The following is an 18701-nucleotide window of genomic DNA, read 5'->3' as shown; positions in this document are numbered from 1 at the left end:
TGAAATAAAGTAATATTTTTCAAGGACGTAGGTTTAAAAGAGACTTTCAAGTAGTGCTTTAAAAATAAACCCAACCCAAACCAAATGAAAACAAAACTCCAAAGCCAGGAGACCCCACTAACGCACAGTATTTAAGTCATCTGATTCCTATTGGGCACAAGGTAAATGTGAGTTTTTACTTTGTTCTTTGGCTATTTACCTAAAAAATGAGTCACTAGAATCATGCATAATAAATTTATTTTGCATAAAAGAAAAAGTTTGCCGTTAATGAAAAATTCAGTAGAAAACAATCCTTTTGTTTTTAAATTGGGGCTCAAAAGTAGAAGTTGCTTGTTAGTGAAACCTTGGTAGAAAGAGAACTGTGTAAGAAAACATTCTTGTCATGAAATCTCTAACATAAATCTGTAATGAAGTATTAACCATGCGATTTTATTGGCAGAACTGCCAGTTTCTGATGGCTTGTGAATTTTCCTTTTCAGTCCCTTATGACATTAACATGAAAGATACTTAAACCTGCTTTAGAGTTACTGTATATAAATATGGTGTCAAGAGGGGCAATCTTTCATGGTCTCCCTATTTAATTGAGAAGTTCTAAGTAGGTAATTGGCACCTTGCCTTTTTGATTTCCTCTCTCCCCCATTAGCCAGTCTGAATCCATTCCAACGACACTGAACACAGTGATTACCTACAAAATATAATATTTCCAATTATTAATTATATTAAAAACAAGCATACTGCAAACAAATCAAATTAATGTTAAATATGTTTAAATTATTTTACTATTTAAGGGTTTTAAAACATCCAGTTAGCTGAAATTTTACATTTAGCCGAAAAGTTATGGATTTTATCAGTGGCAGTTTCATACATAGGTAGAACATTTAAAACATGATTTCTACTGATCTACTATACATAATAAAATTTTAAGTGTCAATATTAACAACTGAAATTCACAAAGCACTCATAATACATTATTTCCAACTTTGTCCTAGTCTCAGACCGGGTGTGTCTGTCTGGGACTCACTCACCTCATCTGCCAGAAGTGACAGCTCAGTACTGTTTGCAGCGTCATAATCATAGAGCACCCTGGCCTTCCTGCTTCCACTTGATTCCTTAAGGTCATTGAGGTTGACAGGAGAAGGGATTACTAGGCTACCGGTTGAAGCCATAGCAGAAGGACCAATCGCATTTGATAAAGCAGAGGGCACAGGTGTCCCAGAAGTCTGATTGTTGTTAGAAAGATAATTGGATGGAAAACTGTTGGAAAACAAAAAACCAAACCCTCAATTACCTATTTTAAAGTGACCGAAGTTCCTCATTATCACCACTTGGTGGCACCATTTGCTAACTTCCCCACTAGGAAGACTTAGAGACACTGATATTTCAGGGAGGAAGTATGGGCTGTCTTCCCCATTTCCTCTTGGGTAGCACTCAAACATAAAACTCTTGAAGGCTTGCTTCGAAGTTGTCTCTCTCTATTGACTTAAAGAACATTTTGGCTCACATTCCTTCCTGGGTCAGTGTGTGTGGATACTTAAATGCTGCCAAGACACATATGCTCTGTGCGTGTGTGTGTGTATATAGGTATATAGATACACATGTATGCATGTATGTATGTAAGTAATATTAATCTCTTTTCTTCTCTGTGAGGAAGCAAAATAAATAAAAACAAAGAAAAGCTAAAGAGTAGGTAGTATTGGAAAAATGAAATTTCTTTAATTTTTTGGGAAATACCTGGTTACCTGAGCTTTATCACAAAACTAATATATCACATTTTCCTATCAGCCAAATAATAAGTATGGTATAATTATTTTAAGGGGCATGCAGATTGAGAGATTAAAATGTTCAAGTTAATTTAGTATGACTGATAATTATGATGAAATGCAAGACTCAAAAGGAGACTATGGCAAATTTCATGAGTTAATTTTTCTATTATTTTAAAAGGAAAAACCACTTACTACAAACAAGTGACACAGTCTAGTTTCCACTGCATTTTAAGACTGCTTGTCCAGCAATGCTCTATTGAAACAGTTGGCCTGTGCATGCTGTGAGATGCTCTCCTACCGAGTTATACATCCTGGCCCATATTTATGCTTTAGTCAATCTATTCATTAAAATATGCAAGGCCTTTCATCTGGTAAACTATATGAAATTCATGCCTATGGAAAAATAACATTAGTTCTTAATTTTTTTAAGATTTATATGTATGAATGTTTTGCCTGCACACATGTATGTGCACCGCACATTTGTGTTGGATCCTTGGAACTGGGGTTACAAATGGTTGAGCCACCATATGGGTGTTGGGAATAGAATCTGGGTCCTCTCAAGAACAAGTTTTTTAACTACGAGCCACCTTTATAGTCTGATAAGATTCTCTTTATGATCACTGTGCCACCAAGAAATCAGTCAGCTACCAGCAACATCCCCTTTATTACTTTATTTCCTTAAGCCATGTTTCTCTCCTTTACTGCTCTTATGGCTGGATCTAGAGGTGAAGAGTGTAGGGACCCTAAGCTTCTCATTCCCACCCTTCTCGAAGTAACTCTCCAGACCTCACATTATTTTTTTTTAAGTTTTTTTTTAAATTAATTTATTTATTTATCTTGTATACAATATTCTGTCTGTATGTCTGCAGGCCAGAAGAGGGCACCAGATCTCATTACAGATGGTTGTGAGCCACCATGTGGTTGCCGGGAATTGAACTCAGGACCTTTGGAAAAGCAGGCAATGCTCTTAACCGCTGAGCCATCTCTCCAGCCCCCACCTTCACATTATTTTAACTGTATACTGTCCACCACCTTTTGTTGAATATGTTTATTTCTAAAATGTAATTCCTGACTACACTAAATGATACTACATCCTAATTCTTGGTGATTCTAATAGCCATACATACAGACAATTCTTCAAAACTTTAGCCTCCTATGTCCATGAACCTCTTGTCGATTTTACACGAGATCCCAGTTGCTATGCCTCCTCATACTCCCATCAAGACCTTATTAATTTCAGTAACTATAAGCTGAATAAGCAGTTGCCGGGATTTTGGACATGTGCCATGACATCTGACCCTCTTGGAAAATGTATCTTGACGAAAGGGTTCCACTTCTGTCACTGGTCCTTAATGGGAGGCAGAGGCAGGATGGGTCGTCTTCACCAGAACAGCGCTGGCTTGACTTTGTACAGTGCTTCACCTCAGCACCAGCCATGAAGCTCTGTCTGAGTGGCTGAGTGCCAAGGACTTGGTGGCTTTAAGAGAATTAAGTATCAATGGTTAACAAGCACAGCCCATCTGCTGGACTTCCAGAGTATCAGGGCACAGTAGGAAGGAACTGTAACAATTCCTCAGGCTTAAAGTGCTCTGCCTTCAGACACCAATACTACTAATAAAACACTAAGAATGTAAGATGTAAACCAGGTAGAACTACCAGATCTAAAAATAACAGACTACAGTTTATTTTGAAGATCTAAAATTAGCTTTTGTGATGTTGGCTAACTTTGGTCTAGGCCTAAATCTGAAGGATAAGTTTTCAGAATGGACATGGCAGTGACTCTTTTAAACACTATTTCTTGAAATAGTATTTTAATGTTTTCCTTCTCACCTATTACTCCTCTTAATGGTTATATAAATGCTAAACACCTTTTAACGGTTTACTTTTAAGGCAACCTTGTCAACTTCTCTAGCCTTACAACCAATTCCTTCCTCCATTAACTGCTATGCTTTCACTAGAATGAAGTATTGGTGATTACTTAAAGAGAACCTTGCTGCTTGCTTCTCTTTCCTCTGTACCCTGGTTTGCCCGTAACAATCTCTTGCCTTGTTCTTCTACTACATGTCTCCCAGTAAAATAACTCCACTAGGAAAACTCAGCTAGATGCAGCTGGGCCACAAATAGATGTCCTCACAACACCCTGCTCCTTCCCATTTTATATGGCTGCTCTATCCATAGCTGGTGCTTTGCTTAGACTTTATATTATCTCCAATGTCACCTTACAACGTGAGCTCCACCAGGGCAAGTACCTAGCTTGTTTTGTTTGCTGATATAACTCCAGAATGTACTTGGGGCCTAAGGTAGGTGTTATATAAATATTTGAGAATTAACTGATTCAACTATGGGCTTTATATACTATTTTGCTTTAAAGTATATGATCATACTTGAAATAATTATGTAAGGGGCTCGAGGTCTTTGGATTATTCCAAAATTAATATGAAGAATTAACTTACCTTTAAGGTAACAAAGTATTAATATAGCTGTATTTATCTTCTTCAACTAACAGCAAAAAGTATTCAGTAGTAAGAGAAAAGTTAAGTCTCAGACACATCTACTTTAAATAGCACTAAAAAATTATTCCCTTAATTATTTTCTCATCTCTGGTAAAATTGATTTCTGTTACTTCAAAAGTCTGATAATTACAAAACAAAACAAAAAGGAATTGTATACAAACTAATAAAATCCTTAACTCTTTCCATTGTCATCCCTGCTATTGGATTATAGATAAAAATCTTAAATATTTTTTATTAAATTTCAGTTATTTTCTGTGGTGTGTGCATGTATGTGCGCCAAGGTGGGCATGTAGTGGTCAGAGGACACTTTCTAGGTGCCAGTTCTCTCCAGCTACCATGTGGGTTGGGGGAACTGAACTCAAGCCATCAGGCCTGGCAGCAGGAGCCTTTACCCACTGAGCCAGCTCACCAGCCTCACACATAAAAAATAAAAACATGTGAACTTCTTTCATCAGGACTTAAAAAAAGAAGTCTTTTTTGTGTTGTTACTGTGCAAAGTAATGAGTTTTATCCCAGCATTTTCATGCATACGTGTCATGCTTTGCTTTCATTCATTCTTCTTCTCTAAGGCCTCCCTAATGTCCCTGCTAACCTCATGTTCCTGCGAACCCTGTGTCCCTGTAAGTCTCGTGTTCCCAGGCCCACAAGTGGGGCTTTTCTTGTCTCTGCCTATCACGGTGCTGTCAGGGTGCTGGGATTATAGATGCATGCTGCTCAGTCTGCTTTATTCAGGTCCTCCTGCTTGTGGGCTTAGTGCTCACTCACTGAGCCTCCTTTCCAGTCTCCACTTGACCCACATGACTTTCATATAGGAAAAGGAAATTGCTACCTTCCCAGTTGTTTCTGGAGGTCTAACATGTACTGGTAACACTGTGCATAGTACGTCATCTGGGCTTCTACGAAGTCATTCAGACAGCGGAGATGATGGGCCTGCAATGGAAAAGTTACAGTCAGTTCTCAGTTCTTCAAATGGCACAAGCCAGGAGGAACAAAGGATAACACTGTCACAAGGGAGGTAACCTGTAGTATCCTACTACAAAGCTGATTAATGCTCATATTTCGATCAGGTTTATTAGGCCTAATTATTGGTGAACAATATATTGACAAACTTTGTTTAGCCAACAAGAAGCAACATGAAGATTTATGAAACGGGCAAAATGGGTGATGATATATAAAATTTAAATATTTCTTCAGATTGCTTCTAAAATCTCACACTTCAAACTCTCCTTGATAGATAACTATGCAAGAAGCTTTCCTTCAAGGCAGTGTCTGTTATGTAGCTCAGGGTGCCTTTAACTTCACAAACTCCTTAGCTGCCTAAGTGCTGTCTCAGCGTCTTTTGTTCAGAATGATTCAATACTCACGTGTGTACTGCTGATTCCCTCTAGCAGAAGTCGGGTAATCTCTGCTTGACGATCAAATTCACTTTGAGTTATTCGTAATTCCTGTTCAGACTTAAATCAGAATACACTTTAAGGATCTCATTAGAAGATTTAGTTTACTTTACACAGGACCCCTCAAAAAATCGCCCCAATATACTCCAAATAAGAATTTGAAGATTCCCTAACTCTCTCTCTGTGTGTGTGTGTGTGTGTGTGTGCATGCCTTAACTGGTTTTCCTAATTGTGTCACCAAACACAATGAACAGAATTTATTCCTCACCCACACCTGACTCATGCCAAAGCTTTACAGTCTGAAGACATATTATGACAGTCATGATACCGTATACCTTTCTAGTATTTTTTATAAAATCCTCAGTACCATACATAGTTTTATAAGTATAAAACAATATTATGTTCAAAAATTCCAATTTATTACTGTGTGCTTTTCTCCCCCATACTTAAAGTTAACAACAGTCTTCAATTTCAAAGCCAAAGGATTTCCACCTCTTGTGTTTAGTTAATAACCACTTGTTGCTAAGACAGTTCTTGGTTGTCTTACAACTTAACTTTCTTTTACAATTTCTCTCTAAAGTATGTACAATAGGCTTTAGTCAGGAGCATTATTTATTAATATTAGGGTTTAAAAGTTTTCTAGCAGTTATGGCTAGTCTTCAGTGTGCTAGTGCACTGACTCAAGGAAAAGGAAGTCCACTAAGACCCTGATTTGATGATACAAATACTCTTCAAGTCACCAAGATCCAGCCGCTGACTTTGGAAAGGAGAAGTAGGTGGTGCTGCTGGCTTCTATTTGGTGCAGGAACAAAACAGTTTACTGTAAAGTTAACAAAATCTAAATATACTAAATCCTGGTATTAAAGATGTCAAAACTTTGGTTAGAAGTAGCTGGTAGGAAAATAAGGAGGAAAAATTAAACTTCACAGTTTATTTGAAACAACAAGCTTAACTCCACTACTGGAAACCATCACTAGTGAGTCTCCAGCATAGTGACCCAAAGGCAGACAACTGACATCACTTCTTAGATGTATTAGAGCAAGGTCAAACCCTTTCCTCCCATAGCCTTCTTTCTTTTATTCTTTGGTGACAAAAGTGACCCCATAAGCCAACTAACAAAGAAGTGCACGGTTAGTCTGTTGATCTACTATCCTACTGGTGGCAGAACTCGGGGAGGGGGACTAAGTAAACACTGATCACTAGACTAGATTTATAAAAATAAGCTTGAATTGTATTACACAATAATTGAAGTTAATACATTAACTTCAAGTCAAACCAAATACTTAAAGAGGCCTAAAGTCAATTTTTTCTGGAAGGCAGTAGGAAGCAGAAAAAAGTTCATGGAAAGAATCAGTGTTTTCTTCCCAGAAGGCATAAAAAGCACCTTATCGATCACCTCAGGTCACACTTGTTCTGCTTGATGGACTACAAAATAGCTTTTTTTAATAGAAAAACCTACAGGAAATCAAAATAAATGAACTTCAAAGGTAAAGTGGGCTGGATGCACACAGGTGTTTGTCAAAGTACAGTCTGATGTACTAACATGACTACTTGCATACAAACATAAAGAAATGACAAGCTTAGGTGTCAGCTGAAAGTGAGCAAGACACATGAGACTTGAAATGATGACAATGCTGTAATGGCCAGAAAAGGAAACAAAGATAGTATTAACTCATCTCATTAAAGCCATGGCATTAGTCTTCTAAGTCTGAAAAATTTAATGTTAACTTCAGCTGAACAGCACCATATTATGAAGCCTAGAGAGTCACACTGCACTGTCCATACTTGAGATTCTGAGAAAGTAAACAGCAGGAATGAGCCTCATCTCTTCAACAAGCTCCAGTATAACTTCAAGGTTGCTATAAATAGTCAAATGTCCTGAACTGTCTATCTACCTGACCAATATCATAGCAAATAATAAGCATCATCTGATGTGGTAAGTCCTTATGTATTTGTGTTGCTTTGATTGGCTAATGAGTAAGAAAATTGCCTTGGCTTGTGATAGGGTAGAGTAGAGCTAGGTGGGAAAAACTAAACTGAATGCTGGGAGAAAGAAGGCGGAGACAGGAGACACCATATAGCCGTTGCCAGGAACAGACAAGCCGGAACCTTGCTGGTAAACCACAGCCACGAGGCAATACAAAGATTAACAGAGATGGGTTAAATTAAGATGTAAGAGCTAGCCAATAAGAAGCTACAGCAAACAGGCCAAACAGTGATTTAATTAATACAGTTTCTGTGTGTTTTTTTTTTTCAGGAGTTTGGGAGGTCAGGAAATGAGCAGGTGGCCTCTCCAACAACAATCATCAGTTTAATGAACAACAAATGACAAAGAAGAGAGGCTTAGAGACAATGAATTTTACCAATAATCATTGATCTTCTAGAGTGTCTTTTTTCTTTCTGACTTAATTTACTATTAAGGTAAAGATTAGTGGGGAAAAGACCATCTAATTACTGCTAGCAAACTACCTATTTATTATGACAGTTTAACATGGGTTGGTGTACAGGAAGAGATCCTTTAAGATGTAACTTGGAAAATGGGCAAGCTATCAGGTGGTGGTATCACAATCCAGTACCTATATGCTAGAAAAGCTCATCATACTACTGAGGATTTGCTCTAACAATCTTGGCTGACCTACCTACTTACATATGGGCTTAGGTTAGGTCTTTAGGAACATAAAGTTTTGAATTCTGTACATTTTTTTAAATTATAAAATGATAGAAGTTAAAGTATACTAAAAGAACTCAAATCTTTAGACAAATTTACTATGCTTCCATATACTCTTATATAATACATTTTTTTTTTTAAATATAAATTTCACCTACTTTTCAGGGTTTTGTTTGTCTTTTTGTTTTTTTTTTTTTTTGTTTTTTTTGAGACAGAGTTTCTCTGTAGCTTTGGAGCCTGTCCTGGCACTAGCTCTTATTGACCAGATTGTCCTTGAACTCACAGAGATCTGCCTGCCTCTGCCTCCCGAGTGCTGGGATTGAAGATGTGAGCAACCACTGCCCAGCTTACTTTTCAGTCTTGTAGACATAACTTTTTTATGAATTTGTACTAAGGAAAGATGCCCCAAGTGGTGGTCTGAATGAAAAATGTCCTTCACTGGCTCATGTACTGAACAGTCCAAAGTTGGTGATGCTATTTTGGGAGGTGTGGTGGTTTGAATGAAAATATCCCCCTCATAGGAGTGGAAGTGTGGCCTTGTTGGAGGAAGTGTGTCATTGGAGGTGGGCTTTGGGTATCAGATGCTCAAATCAGGCCCAGTGTCTTGCCTTTCCTGTTGCCTTTAGATCGGGATGTAGACCTCTCAGCTCTTTCTCCAGCACCAAGCCTGCCTGCATGCTGCATGCTTCCTGCCATGGAGATAATGGACTAAACCTCTGAAACGGTAAGCACCCCCAATTGAATGCTTTCCGTTATAAGAGTTGCCGCCGGTGCAGTGTCTGTCTCTTCACAGGAATGAAACCTAAGACAGGAGGTCATGGAATATTTAGAAGGTGCACCTTGCTGGAGGAAGTACAACTTTGTGGTGAGCTTTCTGAGTCTATAGCCTTGCCCCACTTCCTGTTTTCTCTTTCTTTGTTTCCTAGGACTGGTTGAAAATGTGATCAGCCAGCTTCCTGCTTCTGTTGCCCTGCCATGCCTTCCCTGACATGATGAACTCTCCCTCTCGAACTGTGAGTCAAAATAAACTTTCTACTTTAGGTTGCTTTTGGTCATGGTATTTTTATTACAGCCCAATTTTATGGCTCAACTTCTATTCTCTCACATATTCTGCGTTCTTTCCATGCTGGAGGTTCGAAATAACTCAGGCTGATTACGATTCCACACAGGAAGATGAGATTCTAAGTCAAGCATTTCACACTGCACTGCCAAGCCACACAATCAATAGTTCAACAAACTATGCATGAAACACACTGTAGAATCAGCAATTTTCTAAGTGATAGAATAAAAATCAAGGCTCACCACGCTATGTAAATATCCCACCCTCAATTACTAACATTATCCTCATTTGGAATGCAGACTTTGTTAAGTCTGAGAATGGGGAGTCAAGGACAATGTCTGAAGACCTCAACTAACTTTGGAAATGAATCTGCACTAAAATTATACTTTTCCTATTTAATTTCTTTTCCCAGCTAAGAGAAAGTGAGAGATAGTAACAGACTGGTGAGCTTTTACAAGTAGCAGTATGACACTAGGGAGAAGACAAAAAAAACCCCAAAAGATCTGTCACACTGTACAATGATGAAAATGTAATTATGATGTTGATTATAAATAAAATTATTTGTTATGCAGCTATGAACTATACATTTTACAGGTATAAAATTTACATTTTCTACTAAAGTGAAAGAAAATTTCATTTTGATGCTCAAGAGAACTACCTTTACTTCCCTAAAACCCAGTTCTCTGAAGACAGGCGGTCACAACTTTTAGTATTCTTTATATTTGAAAAAATAATTGTCAATGGATAAATCAAGTATTTCACCTGTCTTCTAGCAAGGCACTAATACAGTGCCACTTGCTTAACTGTTGTCGAGGATTCCCCATGGTATATACAGCATCTTTGGAGCTCAATTGCACTGCTGTGTGAAATTGCTAATAGTAAACAAACTTGATAATTTCCTTAACTTTTTGATATTAAAAGAATTGCAACATAGTCCATAATTGTGAGTGGCTCCAAGGCTCGTGTCCATTTAACATTTATTGAATGATTATCAATTAAACTCTTGTTTCATGATCTATAGTTTAAAATTTTACTTACTTTTGTCACTTCCTCTGCCCAAATCTAGCCAGCATTAAAAATTAGAGAGAATTTTAGAGCATGAAATGAAGTTGGAATTTAACATTTCCTACAACTTAGTATAAAAAAAATGTATATAATTTAAATGGCATAGTCTCCCCCTTATAACGTGAACACAATAGTAATGTAAGTCAGTATAGCTGAATATATTTTGAAGTCTGCCTTTTATATGCATCAATACTACCAACTTCAAAATATTATAACTCTACAGATAATAACTTAAGTTTTCGCAAATTGAGAATATCTGACCTTTCATAGAAAACCGACAGAGTCTCTAATGTAAAATGAGAGGTTTGAACTGCATGATTTCTAACTTTTCTTTCAGGTATAAATTCTAAAATTTTAGTAAATAAAAGGATATATAGACATTGAATGTTACTGATACAACTATTTTTTTAGAAACAATCAATTTGAAATATAATACATTTAAGGTTGCCAGTTAAAGATCTTAATATAAGTAGATGATAAACGACTGTAAAACAAATGCTATTAATAAATCAAGCAAAGTTTTGCAAATTGTTTAAGATATTTTTACCATGGACAAAAGAAAACCTGATTTATACAAAATTAAAAATGACTGAAATAGTCTCACCCTTTTCAATTACCTATAAATAGGAAAATGGAAATAAATAATACGTTCTCTTGCTATATAACGAAAGCTGTAATTTAGCCAGCACTTCAAAAATTAATAGTTGGGAACAAAAGCAAATTCCAAAACATCAGGTTTATTTTTCATATTTTAATTCAATGCTAATAGAATAAAAGCAATCAATGACCCATTAATTATTAAGTAGACTATTGATTTCTTATCACTTTAAATAGCAGTAACTTATTTATACTATAATTCCAAGAATTAATTTGCATGTGTGTGTGCGTGTGCATGATGGGGTGGTGGTAGTGGTGCATATATGTAGAGGGTAGGGATTGACTTTAGGTGTCTTTCTTGTCTGCTCTCCACCTTACGTTTGACCAGGGTCTCTTACTGAACCTGGAGCTTACCAATTAGCACTAGGGACCTTCCCATTTCTACCCTGGCCTCCAGTGCTGGGGTTGTAGATATACACTGCAATATATGGATTTTTTATGTGGGTGCTGGGAATCCAAACCCAGGTCCTCCTGAGTGTGTGGCAAGCACTATACTGACTGAACCATGAACCCAGCTCCAAGGAGTATAAATTGCTAGAGGCTAACATGAATTAACTCTTTTCCTATCTTCAAATAATTTTATTAAAGTAAAAAACAAAAACCAAAACAAATGTAACATCTCAAAACTTTCTTCAATTTGAGCTCAATGTGTACATTAGTTATTATAAACAACTTTCATTCTCTTATTCCAGGCTATCACTACTCTGAAATTTTAAGTGAGTTTGCACTGGATATGGAACAGCCCTGGCCATGGGAATTTGTCTCATTCTGGAATGGCAGAAAAAAAAAATTCTATATTGAATTTCAATAACAATATGGTAAATATTGAAGTTATTAAACAAAAACAAAGTTAACTTGTATACTTTTACTGTTTTCCAAGTAAGGTAAATCTTGGTGATGTTCACTGCTACAAGTAGCACAATGAAACTGCAGTCTGCACTACCACTAAACCACCATCTCTGCTAAATGTGAAAGAGCATTATACACCAATGATTTTAAAATCTGTTTTATACACACCAATGATTTTAAAACCTGTTTTAACATGACCTACAAATTTGGCAGATCTTCGGGTTTCAGTATCACTTCAAGTGGCATTTTTTCCCCCAGACAAAATCAGTAATTAACTTTAGCTATTTAGATTTCTACATGTAGCTAATAGCAAGAGAAGGCATTTTACTGAAGATGTAGAAAACACAGTAGGCCAACAAACCTTCAGCCATTTTACATGCAGGAAGTTGAGCATGTAAGAGAAATTTACCATAATGCTATCTCCTTCAAGGCGGGCGGAGTTTAGTTGCTTAAGTGCATAGGTGGGAGACAAAGAACACATTATACCTATGAACACACCAGAACACGTCACTTCTGTACAGTAAAGCATTAAAGAACACATTATACCTATGAACACACCACAACAAGTCACTTCTGTACAGTGAAGCATTAAAGAGCTACTCTTCTTTCTAGCTAAAAATCAAACAAACTGTATTTGCTTTTCTACCTATTTCATATAACGGTGCCTACCCAAAGATAAAGAATTTTCAAAATAAAAGACAGTTGGTATTTTATTTCAAACCAGACTTGTTTGGGAGAAACATACCTCTTTAAAAATTACAAATTAACTAACACAATTAAATTTTCATCTGTAAATGCCTACTTTATACGTACAAACTTCCTATTAAAACCTCATTTCTATGCTGTGTATTTTTGGCATCTCTAACCATTTCCTCTTTCAGTTCTCAGCCAGATCTTCCTCATAAGTATGAAAGTCACACAGTCCCTGTAATTCTAATAAGCCTAAAACGCAAATGCGTACAGGTAAAGTTAGGGTGCAGACAGTGTTCTAACCTACTAGGATTACAGGGCAAAGATTTAGATGTCCACGGAGAGAACATATGTTATGTGAATTACCTGAAGGACCGTTTTTCTCAGATTCCTTTAAATGCTAGAAAACACTAAAAACAGCGTTTTTTCTCATTAAAATTTTAAAAAGCTAATATTAAGTTACCAAATATAATTTAGATGCACTAATTCAAGTTTTTTCTTGACTCTGGCAAACTTATTCACTTTTTTTTTTTTTTTGACGTGTCTCATTCATCACATGCCAGCCTCAACATCATTATGTAGCAGAGGATTACAGGTGGATCTATGTCTGGCTTATTTCACTGTATTATTATTTATTTTGTAATGCAGGGAATGGAATCCAGGGCAAGTAGTCTCTAGCTAGGTCACCCTCTCAGTAGGAGTCTTACTACATCAACAAACTACTCATTGCCTTTTGCACTAAGCCGGCATATTTTAGGAAACGCCTGTGATGTTGTTTTACCTTTCTTCAATACAGTAACCAGTAGACATAAATTAGTCAATACTAGACACAGGTAGGTCAGAAACTTTTTTACTGATAGGGCTAAATCATCAAAAAGTTTAATCTAAAAATTTGTGAACTGAGGGTAGCAGAAATTTTTGCACTATTAATGAACTTTGTATTAGAGTACATCTCACAAAGTGAATTATAAGAGCGACAACAGGAAAACAGTAAAGGACGCATTTTAGAAAGTAGAATAAACCTAGCTCCAGACCTCACTAGGACAGTAATGGGTAGTCACAAAATAATCCACATTAAAAAACAAAACAAACAGTGAAATTAAACAATATTTAGGGTACTTGCCAACTCAACACCAAGAAAAGTATCAGAAAAAAAGCAAAAAAATAAGTAAATAAAAAGCAAAACTACCAGTGGTCTGTATCATTTTCATTTACTTGAAAGACAGGGCAAAAAGTAATTCAGACTTATGGCAATAATGTCTGAAAAAGAATGAAAAGAAAGAATCATTGAGAAAAAAGTAAGAACAAATTTTTGTCTGGGCTAATATCTTCATTATTTGTCTACAGATAAATTTGATTGTTCATTGTAGTAATTCTAAAAACCTTTACATAAATTGCTGGGTTATATATACCACCTGTATCATCTTTTAATTCTGAACATGAAATTTCATGGCTGTATCAACTGCCAACAACTTTTCCAGATGTCTCAAGAAGAATCACTCTTCAGAAGGCGACTCTATTTAGTTCCTACGCGTCCTGCAGTGGTGCCACACGCCAGTAACACCAAAGGGCAGTTACAGCTGGATCTGTGCTTCCGGCACTTTTCTAGGTTGAAAAGCAGCCGTCATAAAGAAGCATCATAGTGGTTGTTAAATAAATGTTTGTGTTGGAGCCTGGTAATATTATTCTTATTCCATAATCATCAAAGTTTGTTCTACTCTAGATAATTTTTCCCAATGATTCTTGGTAAGACTTTCCTAATTATAAAATTTGTATCTAATTATAAAATTTGTATCTTAAAGTAAATTCAAACAAATTCATTTATCTTAACAACTAGAAACCAGTAGGGTCTCTTGCTATCTACAGCATTCTTTTATAAATTTTAATTTTACAGATAGCTTAAGGGGAATCACACTGTGGTAATGATGTCATGATAAACAGAGACATGGAAATGAGAGCAAATTTGCATTATCAAAGCTAGCCCTTCCCTAGCGGTAGCTAATACAAAGCACCAATTTCACCACAGAGCAATTTTCAACCTTTCTTTTTCCAAAGAAAACTATCGACATCACTAGCATTGTAACTATATGCTTATTATAAAATGATTGTGGTTGTGGTGGGGAGTCCAGATATTATGCCTCTTAACAAAACACATCCCTAAGCTCAAATTAAAATGTTAATTCCTCTAACAAACTCACACTCGCTTATACTATTTTTCAAACTGTTAGAATTTAAATCTAATTTAAGTGCTGTATATAATAGAATGAAAATATAGACAGCATGCCTATTAGACTAAAGTTTAAAACTAAAACTACTTAGTAAAAGTTATACATAAAAGCACTTGACTATCATTTTAATAGATAATTTAAAAACTATTTTAAGGCTGGTTTTCTAAAAACTTATAGCAAAACTTATTATTATTATTATTATTTTTGGTTTTTCGAGACAGGGTTTCTCCGTAGCTTTTGGTTCCTGTCCTGGAACTAGCTCTTGTAGACCAGGCTGGTCTCGAACTCACAAAGATCCGCCTGCCTCTGCCTCCCAAGTGCTGGGATTAAAGGCGTGCGCCACCACTGCCCGGCTTTATAGCAAAACTTCTTAATCCACATGGGTTTCTTCCTCTTTGAACAAGCTATGAGGGAAACTATTCAATTTTTTTTTTTTTTTTTTTTGGTTTTTTGAGACAGAATTTCTCTGTGTAACAGTGCTGGCTGTCCTGGAACTAGCTCTCATAGACCACGCTGGCCTCAAACTCACAGAGATCCGCCTGCCTCTGCCTCCTGAGTGCTGGGATTAAAGGAGTGCGTCACCACAGCCCAGCTAAAACTATTCAATCTTTTGGAACTATTCTTGATGATAATTCCTTTACTTATTTTGAGTTAGATATGGAAAGAAAATTACTTTGTCATAGGCAAATATTCTCAAACTTGATTCATTTTCATCTTGATTAAAATCCTCTCCCATTTCCTACTATAATTATTTTCCTAAAAAGCCTATTAGCCATGCACACTAGGAATGAAGCACAGAGCAGCTGTAGTACCACCTCAGTGTTGGGGACTAATGCCTCTCGATAATGACCACTTGTATTTACTTGGATGTATTTAGTTCTCATCAGGCTCTTTCAAGACAAAAATACACTCCAAATGCCATAGTCTAGTCTATACCTTAAACAGTGTACTAGTAAAATACTTTTGAAGTTATTAAGCCAAAGTATTTTTCTATTAGAAACAGATAAACATACACTACTTACTGAACTTTTAGTTTCTGCAGCTTTTGCCTTTTTAAGTCTCGTTTTTGCAGCATCCAAATCCAGTCTCTTATTCTGTAATAGTTTTCTCTCTTTCTACAAATAATCAAAAAGAACAAAGTAAAGCTACGATTATCCACATTTAAAAAAATCACCCTACATGGAGGATGTATGTAAGCTCATAAAGACATCCTACAGGTATCTTTCCTTTTTGCTTGGAGATAGGACACCCACTATGTAGACCAGATCAGACTGGCCCTGAACTGTGGCAATACTCCTGCTTCTGCTTTCTGAATACTACGATTATAGGCACGTTATATCCAACATTTCCCTTACCTGCCCCTTTAAAACTACTTCAAGACATTCCAGATCCTGAATCCAAGGAATTTGGAAAAGATGCCCCAGAAATAAAGGTGTATTAGTTTTAATAGCTTGCCGTATGTTTCCCTCCCACCAGGTTTCTCTCTGGAGAACATCTGGCACTATCGATCTTTGGATGCTACAACTAGGAGGTGTTAAAATAGCATTTACTTGGCAGAAGCCAGGGATGTTGCTAACCATCCTACAGTGCAGTCTAGCTCCCACAACCGAGAGCCACTTGGCTGAGTGTCAGAGGTGGCTAGGGGTAAGAAGATGTTTCAGATTGTTAGAGGGGTCTAGGATAAGGCTCTGTGAAGCCCTAGCTGTTTTTACTATGTTACAGCAACAAATGTAACTCAACTACTCTGAAACAGAATTTCAAATTTATAGACAAAATAACACATAAACATAACTCAAGTTACTGTATAATGCTTTATACTAAATATAGTTGAGTCTGTTTTCTTAATTTTTATATTCCATATATCAGATTTCATTCTACTGACATGTTAATTTTTTTAGTGGAAGGAACTGAACCCCAGTCTTCATGCTAGGTACGTACTCTCATACTGAGCCATATTCTTGGCTTAAGCTAGTATCTTTCTTAGTTATATCAATTTAGGTCAAGCCCAAACTACTTTTGTATACAGAGATGAAGTCATGATTAAGCATACTGAAACTTCTAGGACACTCTGTAGAACAGAATATGCAAATTAAAGTTTGTGGTTGTATGTATTCCAGTGAGTGGCACTGAGAAAGTCTTATGGAAAAATATCTGTTAACAGCGTCCTTCTCTGTCAGAAATAAGACAAGTTCATGGACCAACAGATTAAATTTAGAAAGAAAATGACAACATAAATGTTTATGAAATAAACATTTTAAAAATAATACACTTCCTGGAACACACAGATAAAGTACAGGAGCAGAAATAATTAGTATAGGCTGTTATTTATAAATAACTCAAAAGTATAGAAGCAGAACGAATTAATAGGTTTCTAGTTTCAGTTTAAATTAATATGCAAGTATACTATAATGATACTTTGTTTTCATAACCATTACAGGAATTTCTGTTGTAAAATGGAGAGAGACCTTGGTGCACTGGAGCCAAGGGGCCTCAGGGTGGGTGAGAGAGAGACATGCTAAACAGACAGCACTCATGTGCAGGGTTTCTTTATGGGGGGGGGGGGGAGGGGAGTGCAGAGCGGCCTCGTGGGGGGTGAGAGAGAGAGAGAGATACAGAAATGCAGAGAGACAGACACAGAGACAGAGAGAGACACACACACAGAGGTATAGAGAGGCAGAGAGACTAAGAGAAACACAGAGAGGCAGAGAGATGGGCGGGGGCTGCGGAGAGGAGAAGAGAGAGAAGGGTTCTGCCTTTTAAAGGGAAGAGCACAGTGCATGTGCACAGAGACCACACAGAAGGTTAGGGTACTGCCTGCTTATGAGGCATGCGCACAGAGGTGATGCATTCTGCCAGGTCTCCAAAGGGTGGGCTAGGTGTGCCTGAATGCTAACAAATTCACCACAGATTTGAGAGTTGGGAATGCATGGAAATCAATGCACAGGCATATCAACATCAATGTAGGACTGAAAAATGGGGATTGTGTTACTAATAGCTCTTTGAGGTTTATGTTTGGATGAATATGCATCTGTTCGGGGTATTTAAATGTTTTAATCTGCAACATTTACCAGCACTAGGATTATCCATTAAAAACTAAGCATAAATCTAAATTACGTGACAAATGGAATATTTCCCAACTCACTGCGATTGTTTTGTAATCCCCTTCTATAAAGTTTCTTAAAGGAGTGAGGAAATTTAAGGCTGATGTTTGAATCAGCTCTCTGTCAGCTGTTCCGATTCGTTTCTGTGTTTCTCCACATTTAATAAGGGCATTACCTGCAAAAGAACAAAACATTGTGTGTTTTTTAAAAGCTCTGTCTAGTAATGTTAGAAAATTAATATGTAACTTACCTATTTGATTTGCTCAAGTTAGTTGTCAGCTTGTTTAACTCAGAATCAAACAGATTACTTGAAAGGTATACTTATTTAAAAAGCAAATTAAAAGTAAATATCTAAATGAAAATGATGAAGATGAACTAACTGCCTAGCACATGATAACTATAATTTTTTTTGTTTTGTTTTGTTTTTGAGACAGGGCTTCCCTGTAGCTTTGGTGACTGTCCTGGAACTAGTTTTGTAGATCAAGCTGGCCTCAAACTCACAGAGATCTACCTGCCTCTGCCTCGCGCATGCTGGGATTAAAAGGCGTGCGCCACCACTGCCCAGCCATAACTATAATTTCTAACAGTGAGATCAAAGAGCACAGATACATGGAAGGCACAAAGCTGGCCTGAGGATATAGCCCAATACAAAACTTAAAGTACTTAACAAGTAGACCAAATCATAATCTGCCCTGTTTCTGTATCCATACACA

General features: G+C 36.8%; 1 protein-coding gene across 2 annotated transcripts in view; it reads right to left on the bottom strand.

The window, feature by feature from the left end:
* Positions 1-220: 220 nt before the first annotated feature.
* Positions 221-18701, bottom strand: part of Sh3glb1 (SH3 domain containing GRB2 like, endophilin B1) — a 29209-nt gene continuing 10728 nt past the window's right edge. The window contains exons 4-11 of one of the 2 annotated variants that reach the window (XM_041652832.1): positions 18030-18163; positions 15910-16002; positions 12379-12417; positions 10437-10460; positions 5641-5730; positions 5106-5206; positions 1026-1254; positions 221-685 (exon numbers count right to left, since the gene is read on the bottom strand). In XM_041652832.1, coding sequence (XP_041508766.1) covers positions 578-685; positions 1026-1254; positions 5106-5206; positions 5641-5730; positions 10437-10460; positions 12379-12417; positions 15910-16002; positions 18030-18163 — 818 coding nt within the window. In that variant the 3' untranslated portion in view covers positions 221-577. The remainder of the gene's footprint in view (positions 686-1025; positions 1255-5105; positions 5207-5640; positions 5731-10436; positions 10461-12378; positions 12418-15909; positions 16003-18029; positions 18164-18701) is intronic. The other variant, XM_041652839.1, reaches the window with a different exon arrangement.

The sequence above is a fragment of the Microtus oregoni genome, unplaced genomic scaffold (genome assembly GCF_018167655.1).
Source record: "Microtus oregoni isolate MIOR12 unplaced genomic scaffold, Mior012 000000F_ref0000247, whole genome shotgun sequence".
NCBI lineage: Eukaryota > Metazoa > Chordata > Mammalia > Rodentia > Cricetidae > Microtus > Microtus oregoni.
The sequence above is the reverse complement of the archived record's forward strand: the minus strand, read 5'-3'. Positions and strand labels throughout refer to the sequence as shown.